The sequence below is a fragment of the Schistocerca nitens genome, chromosome 6, assembly GCF_023898315.1.
Source record: "Schistocerca nitens isolate TAMUIC-IGC-003100 chromosome 6, iqSchNite1.1, whole genome shotgun sequence".
Classification (NCBI taxonomy): Eukaryota; Metazoa; Arthropoda; class Insecta; order Orthoptera; family Acrididae; genus Schistocerca; species Schistocerca nitens.
The window spans coordinates 423,420,376-423,442,598 of NC_064619.1; the positions used below are offsets into that span (position 1 = coordinate 423,420,376).

General features: G+C 46.8%; 1 protein-coding gene across 1 annotated transcript in view; it reads left to right on the forward strand.

Moving 5' to 3' along the window:
• The window catches only part of LOC126262757 (dnaJ homolog subfamily C member 13), a 410,038-nt gene that overhangs the window by 166,678 nt on the left and 221,137 nt on the right, over positions 1-22,223 (forward strand). Inside the window, exons 13-18 of the mRNA XM_049959568.1 lie at positions 8,362-8,541; positions 10,507-10,715; positions 10,835-10,994; positions 11,091-11,236; positions 11,312-11,441; positions 11,815-12,017. Coding sequence (XP_049815525.1) covers positions 8,362-8,541; positions 10,507-10,715; positions 10,835-10,994; positions 11,091-11,236; positions 11,312-11,441; positions 11,815-12,017 — 1,028 coding nt within the window. The remainder of the gene's footprint in view (positions 1-8,361; positions 8,542-10,506; positions 10,716-10,834; positions 10,995-11,090; positions 11,237-11,311; positions 11,442-11,814; positions 12,018-22,223) is intronic.

Here is a 22,223-nt window from a genome sequence, read left to right on the forward strand (position 1 = left end):
CCCTGCTGTAGTTGTGGCAACCTCCCCCCCTGCTGTAGTTGTGGCAACCTCCCCCCCTGCTGTAGTTGTGGCAACCTCCCCCCCCCTGCTGTAGTTGTGGCAACCTCCCCCCCCTGCTGTAGTTGTGGCAACCTCCCCCCCCTGCTGTAGTTGTGGCAACCTCCCCCCCTGCTGTAGTTGTGGCAACCTCCCCCCCTGCTGTAGTTGTGGCAACCTCCCCCCCTGCTGTAGTTGTGGCAACCTCCCCCCCTGCTGTAGTTGTGGCAACCTCCCCCCCTGCTGTAGTTGTGGCAACCTCCCCCCCTGCTGTAGTTGTGGCAACCTCCCCCCCTGCTGCAGTTGTGGCAACCTCCTCCCCCTGCTGCAGTTGTGGCAACCTCCCCCCCCCCTGCTGCAGTTGTGGCACCCTCCCCACCCCCCTGCTGCAGTTGTGGCACCCTCCCCCCCCCTGCTGTAGTTGTGGCAACCTCCCCCCCTGCTGCAGTTGTGGCACCATTCCCCCCTCCTGCTGCAGTTGTGGCACCATTCCCCCCTCCTGCTGCAGTTGTGGCACCATTCCCCCCTCCTGCTGCAGTTGTGGCACCCTCCGCCCTCCTGCTGCAGTTGTGGCACCCTCCCCCCCTCCTGCTGCAGTTGTGGCACCCTACCCCCCCTGCTGCAGTTGTGGCACACTACCCCCCCCTGCTGCAGTTGTGGCACACTACCCCCCCCCCCTGCTGCAGTTGCGGCACCATCCCCCCCCCCTGCTGCAGTTGCGGCACCATCCCCCCCCCCTGCTGCAGTTGCGGCACCCTCCCCCCTCCTGCTACAGTTGCGGCACCCTACCCCCCCTGCTGCAGTTGTGGCACTCTACCCCCCTGCTGCAGTTGTGGCACCCTCCCCCCCTGCTGCAGTTGTGGCACCCTCCCCCCCCTGCTGCAGTTGTGGCACCCTACCCCCTGCTGCAGTTGTGGCAACCTCCCCCCCTGCTGCAGTTGTGGCAACCTCCCCCCCCCCTGCTGCAGTTGTGGCAACCTCCCCCCCCTGCTGCAGTTGTGGCAACCTCCCCCCCCTGCTGCAGTTGTGGCAACCTCCCCCCCCCTGCTGCAGTTGTGGCAACCTCCCCCCCCCTGCTGCAGTTGTGGCAACCTCCCCCCCCCCTGCTGCAGTTGCGGCAACCTCCCTCCCCCCCCTGCTGCAGTTGCGGCAACCTCCCTCCCCCCTGCTGCAGTTGCGGCAACCTACCCCCCACCCCCCCCTGCTGCAGTTGCGGCAACCTCCCCCCACCCCCCCTGCTGCAGTTGCGGCAACCTCCCTCCCACCCCCCCTGCTGCAGTTGCGGCAACCTCCCTCCCACCCCCCCTGCTGCAGTTGCGGCAACCTCCCTCCCACCCCCCCTGCTGCAGTTGCGGCAACCTCCCTCCCACCCCCCCTGCTGCAGTTGCGGCAACCTCCCTCCCACCCCCCCTGCTGCAGTTGCGGCAACCTCCCTCCCACCCCCCCTGCTGCAGTTGCGGCAACCTCCCTCCCACCCCCCCTGCTGCAGTTGCGGCAACCTCCCTCCCACCCCCCCTGCTGCAGTTGCGGCAACCTCCCTCCCACCCCCCCTGCTGCAGTTGCGGCAACCTCCCTCCCACCCCCCCTGCTGCAGTTGCGGCAACCTCCCTCCCACCCCCCCTGCTGCAGTTGCGGCAACCTCCCTCCCACCCCCCCTGCTGCAGTTGCGGCAACCTCCCTCCCACCCCCCCTGCTGCAGTTGCGGCAACCTCCCTCCCACCCCCCCTGCTGCAGTTGCGGCAACCTCCCTCCCACCCCCCCTGCTGCAGTTGCGGCAACCTCCCTCCCACCCCCCCTGCTGCAGTTGCGGCAACCTCCCTCCCACCCCCCCTGCTGCAGTTGCGGCAACCTCCCTCCAACCCCCCCTGCTGCAGTTGCGGCAACCTCCCTCCCACCCCCCCTGCTGCAGTTGCGGCAACCTCCCTCCCACCCCCCCCTGCTGCAGTTGCGGCAACCTCCCTCCCACCCCCCCCTGCTGCAGTTGCGGCAACCTCCCTCCCACCCCCCCCTGCTGCAGTTGCGGCAACCTCCCTCCCACCCCCCCTGCTGCAGTTGCGGCAACCTCCCTCCCACCCCCCCCCTGCTGCAGTTGCGGCAACCTCCCTCCCACCCCCCCCTGCTGCAGTTGCGGCAACCTCCCTCCCACCCCCCCTGCTGCAGTTGCGGCAACCTCCCTCCCACCCCCCCTGCTGCAGTTGCGGCAACCTCCCTCCCACCCCCCCTGATGCAGTTGCGGCAACCTCCCTCCCACCCCCCCTGCTGCAGTTGCGGCAACCTCCCTCCCACCCCCCCCTGCTGCAGTTGCGGCAACCTCCCTCCCACCCCCCCTGCTGCAGTTGCGGCAACCTCCCTCCCACCCCCCCCCCCCCCCTGCTGCAGTTGCGGCAACCTCCCTCCCACCCCCCCTGCTGCAGTTGCGGCAACCTCCCTCCCACCCCCCCTGCTGCAGTTGCGGCAACCTCCCTCCCACCCCCCCTGCTGCAGTTGCGGCAACCTCCCTCCCACCCCCCCTGCTGCAGTTGCGGCAACCTCCCTCCCACCCCCCCCTGCTGCAGTTGCGGCAACCTCCCTCCCACCCCCCCCCCTGCTGCAGTTGCGGCAACCTCCCTCCCACCCCCCCCCCTGCTGCAGTTGCGGCAACCTCCCTCCCACCCCCCCTGCTGCAGCTGCGGCAACCTCCCTCCCACCCCCCCTGCTGCAGCTGCGGCAACCTCCCTCCCACCCCCCCTGCTGCAGCTGCGGCAACCTCCCTCCCACCCCCCCCTGCTGCAGCTGCGGCAACCTCCCTCCCACCCCCCCCTGCATCAGCTGCGGCAACCTCCCTCCCACCCCCCCCCTGCTGCAGTTGCGGCAACCTCCCTCCCACCCCCCCCTGCTGCAGTTGCGGCAACCTCCCTCCCACCCCCCCCGCTGCAGTTGCGGCAACCTCCCTCCCACCCCCCCCGCTGCAGTTGCGGCAACCTCCCTCCCACCCCCCCCGCTGCAGTTGCGGCAACCTCCCTCCCACCCCCCCCGCTGCAGTTGCGGCAACCTCCCTCCCACCCCACCCGCTGCAGTTGCGGCAACCTCCCTCCCACCCCCCCCGCTGCAGTTGCGGCAACCTCCCTCCCACCCCCCCCCTGCTGCAGTTGCGGCAACCTCCCTCCCACCCCCCCCTGCTGCAGTTGCGGCAACCTCCCTCCCACCCCCCCCTGCTGCAGTTGCGGCAACCTCCCTCCCACCCCCCCCTGCTGCAGTTGCGGCAACCTCCCTCCCACCCCCCCTGCTGCAGTTGCGGCAACCTCCCTCCCACCCCCCCTGCTGCAGTTGCGGCAACCTCCCTCCCACCCCCCCTGCTGCAGTTGCGGCAACCTCCCTCCCACCCCCCCTGCTGCAGTTGCGGCAACCTCCCTCCCACCCCCCCCCCCCGCTGCAGTTGCGGCAACCTCCCTCCCACCCCCCCCCGCTGCAGTTGCGGCAACCTCCCTCCCACCCCCCCCCGCTGCAGTTGCGGCAACCTCCCTCCCACCCCCCCCGCTGCAGTTGCGGCAACCTCCCTCCCACCCCCCCCGCTGCAGTTGCGCCAACCTCCCTCCCACCCCCCCCGCTGCAGTTGCGGCAACCTCCCTCCCACCCACCCCCGCTGCAGTTGCGGCAACCTCCCTCCCACCCCCCCACCCCCCCCCCCCCCCCCCCGCTGCAGTTGCGGCAACCTCCCTCCCACCCCCACCCCCCCGCTGCAGTTGCGGCAACCTCCCCCCCCGCTGCAGTTGCGGCAACCTCCCTCCCACCCCCCCCCACCCCCCCGCTGCAGCTGCGGCAACCTCCCTCCCCCCCCCCCCCCGCTGCAGCTGCGGCAACCTCCCTCCCACCCCCCCCCCCCGCTGCAGCTGCGGCAACCTCCCTCCCACCCCCCCCGCTGCAGCTGCGGCAACCTCCCTCCCACCCCCCCCCCGCTGCAGCTGCGGCAACCTCCCTCCCACCACCCCCCGCTGCAGCTGCGGCAACCTCCCTCCCACCCCACCCCCCGCTGCAGCTGCGGCAACCTCCCTCCCACCCCCCCTGCTGCAGCTGCGGCAACCTCCCTCCCACCCCCCCTGCTGCAGCTGCGGCAACCTCCCTCCCACCCCCCCTGCTGCAGTTGCGGCAACCTCCCTCCCACCCCCCCTGCTGCAGTTGCGGCAACCTCCCTCCCACCCCCCCTGCTGCAGTTGCGGCAACCTCCCTCCCACCCCCCCTGCTGCAGTTGCGGCAACCTCCCTCCCACCCCCCCTGCTGCAGTTGCGGCAACCTCCCTCCCACCCCCCCTGCTGCAGTTGCGGCAACCTCCCTCCCACCCCCCCTGCTGCAGTTGCGGCAACCTCCCCCCCCCACCCGTGCTGCAGTTGCGGCAAACACCCCGTAGTAATTGCAACCCCCCCCCCCTCTGCTGTAGTTGTGGCCACCCCGCCCCTCTCTGCTGTAGTTGTGGCCACCCCGCCCCTCTCTGCTGTAGTTGTGGCCACCCCGCCCCTCTCTGCTGTAGTTGTGGCCACCCCGCCCCTCTCTGCTGTAGTTGTGGCCACCCCGCCCCTCTCTGCTGTACTTGTGGCCACCCCGCCCCTCTCTGCTGTACTTGTGGCCACCCCGCCCCTCTCTGCTGTACTTGTGGCCACCCCGCCCCTCTCTGCTGTAGTTGTGGCCACCCCGCCCCTCTCTGCTGTAGTTGTGGCAACCCCGCCCCTCTCTGCTGTAGTTGTTGCAACCCCGCCCCTCTCTGCTGTAGTTGTGGCAAGCCATCCCCCCTCCCCTGCTGCTGTCTTCTTTATTGAGTTGGCAAGAGATGTCACCATTTAATTTCTGTGTTCTGTGTTGCTCCTGGCTTAAAACACAACTCTTAGCACAATCAGTAGTACAAGAAGGCAGAATGAATGGCTTCTCAAAGACTAGCTATATTCACAAAGGGGATTTTATTGAGTCACCCTTAATCTGTTATTGCTTTCGTGCTTTGTGTGAACCAATTAAAAGGTGGTACTTTTCCAATCTTTTTGTCAAATGTTTAGTAACTGTAACACAATATTTGACAAATCTGTCATAGTAATTGGCCAACCTGGGGAATGGCTGTAATTCTTTCACATTTGTAGGTGCAGGGAAACTCCTTTTGTAATGTACGGATTTGGTTCCACCTCAGCAGGACTTACGATGTGGCCCAGATACTGAACCTGAGACTCTGCAAAGAACATTTCTACAACTCCTAACTTAAGTTTGCAGCTTGCAAGCATGGCAATACACTTCTTTGTCATTCAGCATGTCCCTCTACTGTCCACAAGAGAAAAAAGTCATCAAGGAACACTAAGCACACGGTCGGTTTCAACCATTGCGATAACAGATCTACAAGCCATTGGAATGTAGCAGGCACATTTCTCAAACTCAACTCGTGTAGCCCTAAAGGCACAAAAAATTCAGTTTTAGGCCTTGTTGAGATGCAATAAGAATCTGATGAAAGCTAGAGTTCATATCGAGTATAGTTAAGTACTCGTGATTTCCTAATCTGTCAAATGTCTCGTCTGTACGAAGCGTAAGATACGTACCAGAAGTAGTTACCCTGATCTCTGCTGTCATGTTTACACAAAGATGATTGGTCTTCTCGCCACTGATGGACTTATTGAGAGCTGCTGCTATAGGTGATGCCCGGGGCCTGGAGGATGGCTGAATCATTGTTGTGTGGTCTTCAATCCTGAGGCTGGTTTCATGCAGCTCTCCATTTACAGTACATCATCTAATTCTTGCAGAATACTCTCTTCTTCAACTGATTTCAAATAATAAGGGATATATTAAAGCTTTTTCTTATCAGTCTAGCAGTCTTCCTTGGAATTTCATGATATGTTAAATCAGTGGCTGGCATGTACTACCTGTATTCAAATAGAAATGCAAATTCTTCTGGTACTGCGTGAAACAGGTTCCCTTTGATTCTGACAAATGTTTAAACTTTTCCTGCAATCGATTTCTAAGGGTTGGCACGATTCTGTACATTTCTCTCATTGGCAATGACTTCTGCTTCCTATTTTCTGTGACTGCATTCCGCATGTCAGAGGCTGTGATTCCTCGTGTCAGGTTGTTGATCACGAGTTCTCTCTTGTATACCGGCTAGTGTTGTTCCATGTGGAATCGCAACCCTTTGTAACCCCAAATTTTCTAAAGAAACTGGAACCCACGTACTTTCATTCGTGTTGTCAACTGTATTCCTTGTATTTCGGAGAAGCTGGTGTTTGTGGGAAGGATCCAGATGACAACGGTTGTGATGAAGTCAGTGACGTTTAACATGAAACGCTAATTATTACGTGTCGACCCTGGGTGGTCAATTCAGCTCTTGGCCACAGTATGGCATCGGCCATTTGTTCGATTTGATGGCTGTTTAGTGGTCTTGCCCACATGAAATGCTGTGCAGAAGTTACAATGGAGCTGGTGTGTGGTATGACTACATTCATGAGTGGCCCTGACTCTGACTGGAAAGAGGATGTACCTGTAATGGGACTGGAGTAGGAACCCGGCTGAGACCTGTCCAGTGCACTCTCGTAGCAGTAGGATCTGATAGGTGGGTACATTGGACTGGTCTCATCTGGGTTTTATAACCCTTGTGGGAAGGGGTTAGGAATAAATGTGGTGTAAGGATGGCCTCAGATACTTTGCTGATTCGGAGGAGGTGGGGGAGGGGGGGGCAGTAGACTTCAGGTAGGTGGGAAGGATTATGGGTAGGATATTGACTATCTCCAGACATGATGGTAAGTAGCTGAGTTCTTTTGAAGGTTGCAACAATATGGAATGATACTGAGTGGTGTGTGTATGTGTGTGTGTGTGTATGTGTGTGTGTGTGTGTGTGTGTGTGTGTGTGTGTGTGTGTGGGGAGGGGGGGGAGAGGTGTACTACCTTGATCTGGTTTATGGGAGTGATTGGAGGATAAGGACATGTATGGATGGAAAATCTGTTTCTGGAATAGGTTTGGATGGGGTGGGAGGATTCCTGTCTGAGAAGGAAGTAGTGAGACCTTCAGCATAGTGACCAAGAGATTGCTTGTTACTGCAAATGTACCACCCATGATGAGCAGACCGTATGAGAAAGACTTTTTAGTGTGGAAGGGATGATAGCTGTCAAAATGGAGGTACTTCGGATGAGCAGTGGGCTTATATTTGGATAGCTGGCACACTGAAAAGTCCGTCCCTTATAGTCTGGACACAAATAAAGAGCATATCTGCAGTGACAAGCAACCCTTTGCCCAGTAGGTGTACTAAGGCCTCTGAGGACAGGTATCCCCACCCCCCACCCCCATCCCACTCCTCCCCCCCCTCCCGCGTGGAACCTGTTCTGCAAACTGATTTCCTGTGTCATTTCTACACTTGTTCCTAACCCTTCAGTCATCACCATGAAGCAGCTGCAGAGGAGGAGAATACTCCACATCCACCTCCCCCCCCTTCTGATCCCCCTATCCTGTATACAGCGTTCTGGAACAGGTTAACCATAACCTTCAACTGGGTTACATGGTTTCAGCTACTTAGCATTATGCCTGAAATATCCTACCCCCCCCCCCCCCCCCCCCCCTTATGTTAGACATGGAAGAGGATTCATTCAGAAGACAGTAACATCTAAATATTGTCGAAGTTCCTATTGACAAATCAGTGCCTCAGTTATATGGCGAGTTTCTTCTCAAGCTAAATGTGTAAGTAAAGTTTAGAGAAATATCTATGATTAACTTTGTATAAAGGGTTATGGGACCCCCTGAAAGATATCTGAGGTAAAATTCATTTTTTATATTCAATCTGTCTGGAGATGAGATATTTAGAATTTCCTTTTGTTAATGACTAAGAAAGATCTAATTGCAAGGAAATCTGCCATTAATTACGTCATGTCTCCATCTGGCCTTCAGGTCACATGATACATGCTGTACTTGCCCCTCTTTGTTGTTAATATGCTCAGAACCTAAGGAATTACTGCTGCTATATTTTATTGCTCTTGTTGCTACTGTGACTGTAATATATTTCTGTGACTCTCCTCATTGATACAGAATTTTAATCATAAATTACAATGTCCCTCTCCGTAGCTGAGTGGTTAGTGTGACTGACTGCTGTGCGAGTGGCTTAGGTTCAATCCCTGCCTGGATTGGAAATATTATCCACTTGGTGACAGGGTGTTGTGTTGTTATTGACAATGCGCAAGTCACCAAAGTTGTGTCAAATAAAAAGACTTGCACTAGGTGATCAAACAACCCCAGATAGTGTGTCCCAGCCAATAATGCCATATGATCATTTCATTTCATAAAGTACACTGTAGAGCTGCCTGTGTGTGACCACTATGAAAATTATCTCATTTCAGCATGCGCTGCAACACTGGGGAGCAAGGATGGGTATTGAGAGGAAGGAAGAGAAAATTAAAGAAAGGCCTGTTGTTTTGAGGAAAAGGAGAGAGAGGATTAAAAGTGAAGCAAACTGGGCTCTGTTTTATTATCAGTTCAATAGAGACCATGCTTTACCTAACTTGATATGGAATCACAAGGTATGAAGAAGCTAAAATTTTAGGAATTGTAAAATGTTCATGAAGCTATTTTGAAATTTTATATTTTTATATTGAAAATATGTGTACAGCTATAATAAAAGTATTTTAATAATTTTTGTGACCAATTTGGTTTATGTGTTTAACTGCTAGAATGTTAAACGATGCTTTTATTCCATTTTTATTTTTATATAGTTGAAAATTCATACCAAACTGATTTTTTTCCCTTCAGAATTTAGCATTAGCTAAAGAGAGAAAAAACAAAAAAAAATGTGTGTTTTCGTTCCTCGCAGCAGCAGTTCTATTTTGTTAAGTGCCTGTTCTCCTGCACTTATTTAGTTATAAATTTTCACACTTGCTTCTAATTGTTCCATCTGGGGCTTCTGTTTTTAGCTTTTCAGTGTTGATTTCCATTACAACCTTCCATTATGTGCCTCTCATTACACAAAGTTCTAAGTGGCCTCTTCTGAATGGGTAAGTGACAGGAGGAGGCTGAACTGAAACAGTGATGAGCCAATGACCTTTAGAAACGTATCTGAAATGGGTATCTTTGTAGAATCTAGTGACATTAAGTTTCGTGGAAGGTTATTTTGGTTAGAGATTTAACTGACAAAACTACAAAGGCAACAGGACTGAAAATCCTTTTAGTGCAGCAGTATTGGAGTCCATTAGCATTTGACACACACTAATTATTTCAGCATTAAAGGCATTAGTAATCAGATGATAGGAGATTTCTTAAAATGAAAACAATTCTTACTTTAAAAAATTAAGCATTTTTGGGAAACTTTCACATGGTCTCATTTGCAGAAAGGGACACAAGAAAACTGCTATAGATGTAAAATAAATATTGTTATTTGAGGTACATAACTGGCTTTCAACATCTTTAAAAGATTAATTAGAAGTGAATCTAAAGTGGTGGCCCCCATGTGCTTCAGGGACCATGTTGGATTCAGGAGCTGCATAATTGGTTTAGATGAAACTCAGCTTATGTACGCATTTATTAGTGTGTCTGATGAAAAGAGCAGAAGACACACTTAATTTCAAAAATAGTTCATTATTTTTAGAGTGGTGCTTTGCATATTTTTACCAGAAAGGCCAACTGTGATGGAATTTAACAGCAAGGTACCACAATAAATAATCGTCACTTACCACATGTTTCACGTAAATATTGAAGAGAGAAATATACACTGACATACCATAATATTTGTTGTTCTGTATAGGTGATACAATGAAATGAACAATTGAGTTTGACCACCTACCAACCATATTTTCTACCAATTTGAAAGTTTCGTTCATTTTAGGCTGTGAGTATGTTTATGAACTGAAAATTCTTCCATACAAAAATTAAATCCCAGACCTTCATTCTAGAAGGTCTCATGTCATAATCGTGCCTCTTTTCCTGTTGAGTGTAGTAGTGACAGACAATACACAACATAATTTTAAAGTCAGATGGGCATTTTGGTTAGTTAACCTTTTCTTTTTCTTTTCTTGTAACAAATGTTGGCCAGCATGGATGCCATGTGATCATGTCTCATTTTCTGTATTTAATTATTATTTGGCTGTTGACATTGGCCGTTGACACTTCCTACTCCATTCATCATATGGTCATGAGTCTCTTTGTATGCACATTCTCATCTTTCCTTTTCTTATTCCACTGCACAATTTTGGCTCATTTTAGTATTAGCAGTATCTAGGAATCTTGTATTTGTTCCTCTGTTGTTCATTATTCTTCCTATTTTTGTTTGTTAAGAATTTAAACTACAAATTCCTTAATCCTGCACATTTCTCTTAATATCTGCAGTTGTAGGAAGCTCTGTGATTATCCTCTCACCTGTTTGTGAGTGAAACTATCATATTGTTTGTTTAAACTTCAGTTGTTGGTTGTTTAGTTTGTGTATCTTAATAATAAAAAAAATTAAAAATTTTCCCATTTTGTTTATTAATGTTTTGGTATGTTTTAAATATTAGACAAGAGAGGAGCTCCGTGATGCTTTGGAGAATGAAATACGGGCATTTGTATCAGATCGTGATCTCGCAGGGAATGCCCTTATTGCGTGGAACCACAGTGAATTTGAAGTTCAGTATCAGTGTTTAGCTGATGAAGTAAAAATTGGGGAATACTACCTTCGTTTGCTGCTAGAAACCGAAGATACACCTGACTCACCCATACGACGTTCGTAAGTTTAACACATTTAAAACCAACCTCTTTTTGAGATAGTCTCTCTTTTTTAAGAAATAGTGGAGATATCCACATGGGAAAAGATAAATTGTAAAAACTGGAATTCCTTGGTTCTAGGTATGAATTTTTCAATGATCTTTATCATCGTTTTTTGCTCACAACTAAGTCCGAAATGAAGTGCACATGCCTGCAAGCAATGGCTATAGTATACGGACGACATTTTGAAGACATTGGACCATTTAGTGATACAAAGTATATTATTGGAATGTTAGAGAGGGTAACTTTTTCTTTACAGTGAAAAATTGTGGTTTATGATAGAAATTCCTTTATGATTGTTAAAATTGCTGCTAGTAATTTTCCACTGCTTTACCAGTGTACAGATAGGATGGAACGTGATCGCTTGGTCTTGTTTATCAATAAATTGATACTCCATCGGCGCAATGTGAAAGAAATCCTGGATGCAAATGGTGTTAGGGTTCTGGTTGATTTGCTAACACTAGCTCACTTACATACAAGCAGGTGAGTTTATCTGCAAAGAAAAGATTACTCCTTACTCTGCATAATTTGTAACTATTGATAAATGTTACTTTTTAGGGCAGTAGTACCAACACAAACTAACGTAATAGAGGCTGGCCCAAATATGGTCCAAGAGACTGAGAAGGAATGGCATTCTGGAAATTCTGGAAATTCAGGAGAGCGAAAGGGCCCATTTAGCTTCAAGGAGGTAATTTTTCCCAAAATTGCTTGCAATTGTATTTTGCAAGTGTTACTTTGATTCTAAGCTTTTGAAGTAACAAAAATACAGCATTATTTTATATTGATTTATTAGTTGCAGATTAAAACAATATTCTCAAAATAATCACTGAGTGTTAACTATGAAGTTTGATAGTGATGCAAGCTGCATTGTACCTGAAGATGAACACTCTACTTGACTCTGTACTATTGTTTCAAACTGATTTTTTGTGCAGGTGATACAAACCTAACTTCAAAACTGATTTGTGATCTGAAACAATGTATTAATGTGTTGCTATAGCTTGAGTGAATTAATTTCATAGAGACAGAAAGTTATTTACTATGCCTAAAATTTTTGTTTCAAGTTAAAAGAACTTTGGAATACTGGTGTCCTGAATGCTAAAACAAAGTGCTGGGCACAAGGCATGGATGGCTGGAGAACACTGCAACAAGTGCCTCAGTTGAAATGGTGCCTTTTAGCTAAAGGAAATCCAGTTTTAAATGAAAGTGACTTGGCTACACTCATATTGAACATACTCATTCAAATGTGTCAGTATTTTCCTAGTAGGTAAGTGCAGTTTTCTGTAATGTTGGTGGTGTATGCCCATTAACTTGAAGACAGGAATTCTACTTCTCAGAATATAATTTTATGGTAGGGAATTTACATATATAAAAAGTTATACATCTTCAGTTACTTTAAAACGGAATATAATTTTTGTTTGTGAATAATTTCATTTACAAGAAACTGCATGTAATAAGACCTGCATTGTTTAAATAGTAGGAAGATAGTTTTTGCAAAGTGGTGACGAACTATTGCACTGTGAAGCATGTAAAAAATAGCACACATTGCTAGAGTCATAAGTGCACTTGAAAGCAAAAATTAGTTCTATCTCCACGAAAATCAGTGAATAAATTTTTACTGCCAGAATTAAAATTGTTCAGTCACTTTGCAATACATACTATGCCATGTCAAAATTCCTGTGTAATCATTTGGATTTCAGACTGCCACAGTTCCTCTAAATAAATTTGCTGAAATTTTGTGACAATTCTCTCATCAAGTGGATGGCTGATTACTGCTACCATTCTAGCTCAATGGCTCTATATCTTTATAGTTTGACTGTACTGTTGGATATGTGCTACAACTTCATAGTAAATTAATACATAAAATTATATTTACATAGGCTATTCAACTTTTACAAGATAAAGAGCTTGAATTGTCACATGAAAGAGGATGCCTTGACTGCAGAATGCACCTTCATATCCTTGATTGGAAGCTGACAGATATGTTAGGAGTTCTAGGTTCATAATATACATTAATGTGTTTATGGGTAATTTTTGTTATTAATTGGACTTACTCCCAGATGATGAAATTATATTGGTTAGAGCATCATTTGGAGAAGGCTGCAAGATTTCAGATTCACTTCGCCATTAAATTAGTTCTTAGTTCCAATAATGTTCTCCAGTCTCTCAAGTTCAACTCTCCTTGGCTTTTTGAAATTCTAATGCAAACAATTCTTTTTAAAATTGTATCATATTACATATTGTAACTTAATGTGAATAGTGCACACTTCATTTCAGCACATGACTTATAAGCATCTTGGAAATAACTGTTATACAATTTGATCATTTTCTGCAGACATTGTGCAAACCACTAGCTGATAATCAGCATATGCAAAAGTTATAGCCAAAACACCACACAGTTTGGCTTTCATAAATTAAATGTGTGTAAAATGCTACAAATCAGTGATGAAGCATTGTAGTTGGGTATGTCAATACAGATAATGGTATTGTTGACCTGTTGTATTTTCTTCCAGCCACTGTGTGGTGCATGGCCTCTTGAAAAGGGAAGTGTACTTCCGAGTGAAAAACTACATAAATTACTTTCCACACATTTTACTATTCAGCTCACCTCCACATGGTGTACTCCAGGTAACGCTGAAGAGCTGATAACACTAGTTGCTGGACAATCTTTGGATCTCCTGTATAAAGCACATGACAGCACGTTATCTGACACTGCAGCGAATGTAACTGGCTCTTCTCAGGGCCTCCTGACAATAAATCCTCAACAGTTTATCAAGAAGGGATAAGCTGGGCCAAATGCCAGGTAGATAGTGATATTGACATCGTAGCCATTGAGGAAACACATTTTGACAGTGAAGACCAGTTAACCAAAATAGGGAAAATACCAGGATAAGAACTGTTAGGATTCAGATATCACTGTACTTACGGAGTTGCTACATATGTTTGCTCCTCTGTGTGAAACATATTCACCTGATTAAGACATCTGTGACCAACAACAGTCATGAAGTCATCATCAGAAGGGGAACTTTAACAGTGACCACACAAAATGGAAATATAGGACCAATGATTGCAACAGTGAAATACTAATGAACTGGGCTGGTGATAACAATCTATTTCTACTATTTGATGCAAAACAGAAGGGCTCTTTTAAACCAGCAGCTTGGAATGTAGAATACAACTCTGCAAGGAACCTGCAGAGTACTTAAAGATTTTTCACACAGCCAACATTGACCAACCCTAATTGAAATAGGAAAAGCATCCCTCTCACTGTGTCCTATCCCTGTCCCAAATGGAATTTTAAAAAGGTGCATTGGAAAGCTTGTCCATCCACCCCAACAAATGCCTAGGCTGGAGTCTGTTTTCCATTGAAAACTCCCAAAGGTTCACAAGAGCAGTGACTGAAACACCAAAGACCATCATGCGTAGGATTACATACCAGGATGGAATGGTGGTGTGAAGAACTATACAAGGAGTTCCTCTAGGGAGAGGACACACACACTGGGCTTGGCTTGATGTGAGAAGTGGTCAGAAACAGTCGTGAACCTTGACTTCAACAGACCTATAAGAGAAGCTTCAACATTTTTAAAGAAATTAGGTGGAAGTCTTAAAGATGCAAGAGGTGAAGTGCCCTTGCGAATCATGTTGTGGCTACTTCAAGAACTCCATGGGACCAAGCATGCACCACCCATATGAAAAATGAATTCTTATCTTCGAAGCTATGTAACCCTTACCAGCTCAATTTGGTGTCAAAGTCAGAAAGGCACCAGACTCCAATGAAATTTATCTTGAGTTCCTTCTAAACTGTGGTAAATATACCAAAAAATGGCTAGCAGAATTCTTTACTAATATAATGGGGGGTGAGAATCTCAAATGAAATGAAAAAGTTCAATGTCATCGCTATCCTCAGGCTAGGAAAACCAGGCAATGAGCCTAAAAGCTGTCATGCAGTAGCCCTTCTTAGCTTCCTATACAAACTTATCTAAAGATTCATCAACCAAAAAATCTTGGCTATAATACTTGAAAAAATTCCAATTGAACAGGGCAGTTTTTGCACAGATAAGATAATGTCACTCATTACATACCTAGAAACAGGCTTTCAGAATTGTTTAAAAACCTCAGTTGGATGCATAGTCTCTTAGAAGGTTATGACACAGTGTGGACACACAGTCTTATCTTAAAAAATAATCTAACTTATTAGTAGCAGGCTTACTGACAGGTCATTCCGGGTCGCAGTGGGCAACAGAATAAGCTAAGTGACGGACTTCCTTAGGGAAGTACATCTCCTATTTGCATGAAACTAGATCTTGTAAGTTTGGATATGTCAATGACTGGATGCTGGCAGTAAATTTTAAAGAAATGGAAGCCATCTTAATGTCTGAGCTCACGATAATGGGAACTTACATTCAAAGATGGAAACTGAAACCAAACTCCACCAAGACAGAGATGGCTTTCTTTCATTTTTGCAATGGAGTGGCAAATATACAGCTCCAGGTGTATTTTGGTGACAGACTGCTACACTGCTATCAGCACCCAAAATATCTAGGAGTTACATTGGAGTGGACACTGTCCTACAAAAAACATCTGGAAAATGCCGCTACAAAAATACAAACTATGAACATCATTCTACATAAGCTATGTGGAACAACCTGGGGCTCCACTGCTGAAACTCTGTGCACTTTAGCACTTGAACAGGTCTACTCTGTTATAAAATATGGTGCTTCTGTATGGTCCAATAGCAAGCGTGCACTTGTGTGCGCTCACACACACACACACACACACACACACACACACACACACACACACACACACACACACACACACAAATGCTCAGTGCAGTGCTGTATGACCCAATGAGAATTATCAGTGCTACACTAAATCAACACCCTTAGAATGACTGTCCATATTGAGCCACATTTCGCCCCCTGGACTTCAACGAAAAGCAGTCCCTGTGTGTTTAAATGCATACAAAAGAACCTGCAGCTACCTGTCCATCAAGATACAGTTATTCTAGAAAGAAGCCAGCTTCAGTCAATAAAACCATCCATGGTAATAGCCTTGGAACTGCATGAGTCTCAGTTGAACTCGACTGACTTGAGGGAACAAGACTGGACAGAGGCTTGCCTTCCGAATTGCTAGAACTTCTCCTCCATAAGAAAGAAACCCCCTCTCCTTTTGACCAGTCACATTGAACAGGGACAATGATTAACACAATTTGCGCCATTCATGGCAGGAGCAAGGACACACTTTGTAGATGAGATAAGGCTCCACCTCCAAAGTGCGACAGTGGAGCAGCCAGGCACATTGTTGGTCACAGTTTATGGAATTTCCCAAGAAGGCATATCGGGGAACTTTTGATGATTTCCTGATGGCAAAAAATGCCACAATTGAGTATATTAAAAACTTAAATGTCTCTCTGTTAATTACAAGTTCTATGTTTGTATTATATTTGATATAGTGCTTAAAAACTGTATGATAAATAAATAATTTGCATGTTGTGTTGTCGTTAACAGAAATTATGAATACCAAACTTCTTTGCATGTTTGTGGGTGCATTGCGAAGGTGAGCCAGTGAACATGAAGTAAGCCACTCTGATAGGTATATGAAACTTTTTCATATGCAGGGAGTTACAAAAACGTACGACCAAACTTTCAGGAAACGTTCCTCACACACAAATAAAGAAAAGATGTTATGTGGACATGTGTCCGGAAACGCTTAATTTCCATGTTAGAGCTCATTTTAGTTTTGTCAGTATGTACTGTACTTCCTTGATTCACCGCCAGTTGGCCCAATTAAAGGAAGGTAATGTTGACTTTGGTGCTTGTGTTGACATGCGACTCATTGCTCTACAGTACTAGCATCAACACATCAGTATGTAGCATCAACAGGTTAGTGTTCATCACGAACGTGATTTTGCAGTCAGTGCAATGTTTACAAATGCGGAGTTGGCAGATGCCCATTTGATGTATGGATTAGCATGGGGCAATAGCCGTGGCGCGGTAAGTTTGTATCGAGACAGATTTCCAGAACGAAGGTGTCCCGACAGGAAGACGTTTGAAGCAATTCAACGGCGTCTTAGGGAGCACGGAACATTCCAGCCTATGACTCGCGTCTGGGGAAGACCTAGAACGACGAGGACACCTGCAATGGATGAGGCAATTCTTCGTGCAGTTGACGATAACCCTAATGTCAGCGTCAGAGAAGTTGCTGCTGTACGAGGTAATGTTGACCACGTCACTGTATGGAGAGTGCCACGGGAGAACCAGTTGTTTCCGTACTATGTACAGTGTGTGCAGGCACTATCAGCAGCTGATTGGCCTTCACGGGTACACTTCTGCGAATGGTTCATCCAACAATGTGTCAATCCTCATTTCAGTGCAGATGTTCTGTTTATGGATGAGGCTTCATTCCAATGTGATCAAATTGTAAATTTTCACAATCAACATGTGTGGGCTGACGAGAATCCGCACGCAATTGTGCAATCACGTCATCAATACAGATTTTCTGTGAACGTTTGGACAGGTATTGTTGGTGATGTCTTGATTGGGCCCCACGTTCTTCCACCTACGCTCAATGGAGCACGTTATCATGATTTCATACGGAATACTCTATCTGTGCTGCTAGAACATATGCCTTTACAAGTACGACACAACATGTGGTTCATGCACGATGGAGCTCCTGCACATTTCAGTCGGGAAGTGTTCGTACGCTTTTCAACAACAGATTCGGTGACCGATGGATTGGTAGAGGTGGACCAATTCCATGGCCTCCACGCTCTCCTGACCTCAACCCTCTTGACTTTCATTTATGGGGGCATTTGAAAGCTCTTGTCTACACAACCCCGGTACCAAATGTAGAGACTCTTCGTGCTCGTATTGTGGATGGCTGTGATACAGTATGCCATTCTCCAGGGCTGCATCAACGCATCAGGGATTCCATGCGACGGAGGGTGGATGCATGTATCCTCACTAACGGAGGATATTTTGAACATTTCCTGTAACAAAGTGTTTGAAGTTACACTGGTATGTTCTGTTGCTGTGTGTTTCCACTCCATGATTAATGTGATTTGAAGAGAAGTAATAAAATGACCTCTAACATGGAAAGTAAGCGTTTCCGGACACATGTCCACATAACATATTTTCTTTCTTTGTGTGTGAGGAATGTTTCCTGAAAGTTTGGCCGTACATTTTTGTAACACCCTGTATATGTTCTTGAGAAAATAATTTGTATGTAATAGAGTTCATTGTGTTTGTAAACTATGTGCTGTAGCTACACTGATATTGGCATTGGTTTTTAGATGATATGAACAGTTTTTGCAGAGTAGGGAATGAAGAGTAAAAGAGAGATATTACAGGAGACAGCTTGTTCTGTTTGTCCTTACAAATCAGAGCATGGTAAACAGAGGCATCCAAGTTGGTGCTGTTTTTGCCTTCTGGAAGGCATTTGATATAGTTTCTCACTGTTACTAAGTGAACAAAATATGATTTTTTCTGAGTATCTGACAAGATTTGTGACTAGATTCAGGACTTTTGTAAGAGATAATATGTTATTCTTAACTGAGTGTAATACTCTGTGGTTTCTGGCATACACCAAAGGAGTATTATTGGGCCATTACTGTTTGCAATATCTATAAGTTAATAGTGGATAATGTCAGAGGCTCCATGAAGCTTTTTGCAGACAATGCTGTTGCCTGTAAGAAGGTTGCAATGCCAAAAGACTAGCAGATTTCAGGAAAACATAGTGTGTTGATGATTGCTTTAGAACTGACAGTTGACCCCAAACAAAATTGAATGTGACATATAGTGCATAAATGGCCACGGAGATCCATTAATGTTTGATTATGCTATTATTAAAAACTCACTGGAAACAGTAACAGTCATAAAATATGCATCGAGAATAACCTAAAGTGGAATGTTCACGTAAAACTGTTTGCAGTAAAAGACTGAGATTCAGTGGAAGAACCTTATGGACATGTAATTCGTCCATGTAAGAAGTGGCTTGTGAAACACTTGTCCAATTGAGTGTTGAGTATTGTTGGTCAGTCTGGGACCCTCACCAATCAGGATTTAGAGGTGATACAGAGAAGAGCCAATGGAACATTTTGTCATGTGACTGTTCAGTAAGTGCAAGAATGTTAAAGAGATCCTTGGCAAACTCCAATGGCAGTTGTTGCAAGAGAGGCATTGTGTCTCGTGTAGACAAGTTTTGAAAGGGTATGTTCGAAGAAGTGTCAGTCGGCATGGTACTTCCTCCTGCACATTTTGCAGAATAACTTTGAGGAGGAAATTTGAGAAATTTGAACTAATACTGAAGTTTATCAATAGTTGTTCTTTCCAGGCACCATTTGTAAATGGAATAGAAAATGGGGGGGGGGGGGGGGAAATAATAGTGGTGGGTGAGGTACTGTAAGATTGTAGATCTTGATGTAGATGTTGATGTATGAAGGGTCCAATAACAATGTTGAGAATGTCTTGCAAGGTACTGTTTTTGTCATTGAACTTCAGTTCTTCATAAAGTAATCTTCTTATTGTCTGAGCCAGTATATTCTCACAAAGCACTTAATGAAGAGTCCACTCTGTGGCCCTTGGTAATGAATTATTAATAATATTTCGAAGTGTGCACAGCCACTAATATGGAAAATACCCTGCTATAATGCAGATTAGTTAGTGTTTTGAACGGGGATTATACTTGTTTTGATAGAACTGAGAGAATGAACATTGTAGTGGAGAAGCCAGGTCCCACTTGGACTCGCATTGAGCAACTTGTTCTGTATTCTTTCAGAGAGCACAATAAAACTTCAAAATTATGAGGTTGCCCAGTACTTAACTTCAGCAGAAATGTTAGCATGGCTGATACGCACATGAAAGTACACACACTGCACGACAGGTTGGTCCCCGCATCCTGTAGATAAGTCCCTGCCCTTTTTAACCTTCCCCAGTCTACCTCTCCCTCCCCTCCCCTCCCCTCCCCTCCCCTCCCCTCCCCTCCCCTCCCCTCCCCTCCCCTCCCCTCCCCTCCCCTCCCCTCCCCTCCCCTCCCCTCTACAAGAAAGGAACTATTATTTCCAAAAGTTAGGATAGTGTCTGTGCTTTTATGTGTTTGTGTGTGTGTTTTGACAGTGAAGACATTTCTCCTGAAATTAGGTACTGGCTAGAAATACCCACTTGTAATTTTAGTTTTCTTGAGAGAATTTGGTTTTGATGCAGAATTTAAGACGACATACCACAGTGTACCAGTATGCTGTACCTGTTATAGCTATAAGTATGATTGTGCAGGTATTTACATTTGTAACAGAATTTGTGAAATTGTTTCACCTAAACTGTTTGCTCCCAGTGTCAGTTGGGCAAATATAATTACCAAATATGCAGAAATGTGGGTGTGAGATGTCTCAGTAAAATTGCTGTAGCAATGATATTTAATCATTTACAGTGTTGAATACTGATTATCATTTGGCGGAACTAAACCTATAAAACATCAGTTGAAAGAAATCCAAGCACTTTGCACATAATTATTTTTACACACTTTTATATTCACAGGCTGTAAATCTTTGACTTGATGACAATCAGTCAAGATGTCACACATGGTATCTTATAAAATCCCAGGGTGATACTGAAAGTGCTGATAAAATGTTAGCTTAAATCTTGCTGCACAACTGAATAATTGAAATTCTGGGATGGAATAGCAAAATCATGAAAAGGAGAGATCACCACATAGTAGTGATGTTGAGTCACAGGCAGGCACACTGAAAAGATTGCTGCGCATTTAAGGTTTAAGATAAAAAGTCCTTCTTCCAAAACACACACACACAAACACACAGAGGGAAACATTCCACGTGGAAAAAATATATCTAAAAAGAAAGATGATGAGACTTACCAAACAAAAGCGCTGGCAGGTCGATAGACACACAAACAAACACAAATATACACACAAAATTCAAGCTTTCGCAACAAACTGTTGCCTCATCAGGAAAGAGGGAAGGAGAGGGAAAGACGAAAGGATGTGGGTTTTAAGGGGGAGGGTAAGGAGTCATTCCAATCCCGGGAGCGGAAAGACTTACCGTAGGGGGAAAAAAGGACAGGTATACACTCGCACACACACACATATCCATCCACACATACAGACACAAGCAGACATATTTAAAGACAAAGAGTTTGGGCAGAGATGTCAGTCGAGGTGGAAGAGTAGAGGCAAAGAAGTTGTTGAGAGACAGGTGAGGTATGAGTGGTGGCAACTGGAAATTAGCGGAGATTGAGGCCTGGCGGATAACGAGAAGAGAGGATATACTGAAGGGCAAGTTCCCATCTCCGGAGTTCGGATAGGTTGGTGTTGGTGGGAAGTATCCAGATAACCCGGACAGTGTAACACTGTGCCAAGATGTGCTGGCTGTGCACCAAGGCATGTTTAGCCACAGGGTGATCCTCATTACCAACAAACACTGTTTGCCTGTGTCCATTCATGCGAATGGACAGTTTGTTGCTGGTCATTCCCACATAGAATGCATCACAGTGTAGGCAGGTCAGTTGGTAAATCACGTGGGTGCTTTCACACGTGGCTCTGCCTTTGATCGTGTACACCTTCGGGGTTACAGGACTGGAGTAGGTGGTGGTGGGAGGGTGCATGGGACAGGTTTTGCACCGGGGGCGGTTACAAGGATAGGAGCCAGAGGGTAGGGAAGGTGGTTTGGGGATTTCATAGGGATGAACTAACAGGTTACGAAGGTTAGGTGGACGGCGGAAAGACACTCTTGGCGGAGTGGGGAGGATTTCATGAAGGATGGATCTCATTTCAGGGCAGGATTTGAGGAAGTCGTATCCCTGCTGGAGAGCCACATTCAGAGTCTGGTCCAGTCCCGGAAAGTATCCTGTCACAAGTGGGGCACTTTTGTGGTTCTTCTGTGGGGGATTCTGGGTTTGAGGGGATGAGGAAGTGGCTCTGGTTATTTGCTTCTGTACCAGGCCGGGAGGGTAGTTGCGGGATGCGAAAGCTGTTGTCAGGTTGTTGGTGTAATGTTTCAGGGATTCCGGACTGGAGCAGATTCGTTTGCCACGAAGACCTAGGCTGTAGGGAAGGGACCGTTTGATGTGGAATGGGTGGCAGCTGTCATAATGGAGGTACTGTTGCTTGTTGGTGGGTTTGATGTGGACGGACGTGTGAAGTTGGCCATTGGACAGGTGGAGGTCAACGTCAAGGAAAGTGGCATGGGATTTGGAGTAGGACCAGGTGAATCTGATGGAACCAAAGGAGTTGAGGTTGGAGAGGAAATTCTGGAGTTCTTCTTCACTGTGAGTCCAGATCATGAAGATGTCATCAATAAATCTGTACCAAACTTTGGGTTGGCAGACCTGGGTAACCAAGAAGGCTTCCTCTAAGCGACCCATGAATAGGTTGGCGTACGAGGGGGCCATCCTGGTACCCATGGCTGTTCCCTTTAATTGTTGGTATGTCTGGCCTTCAAAAGTGAAGAAGTTGTGGGTCA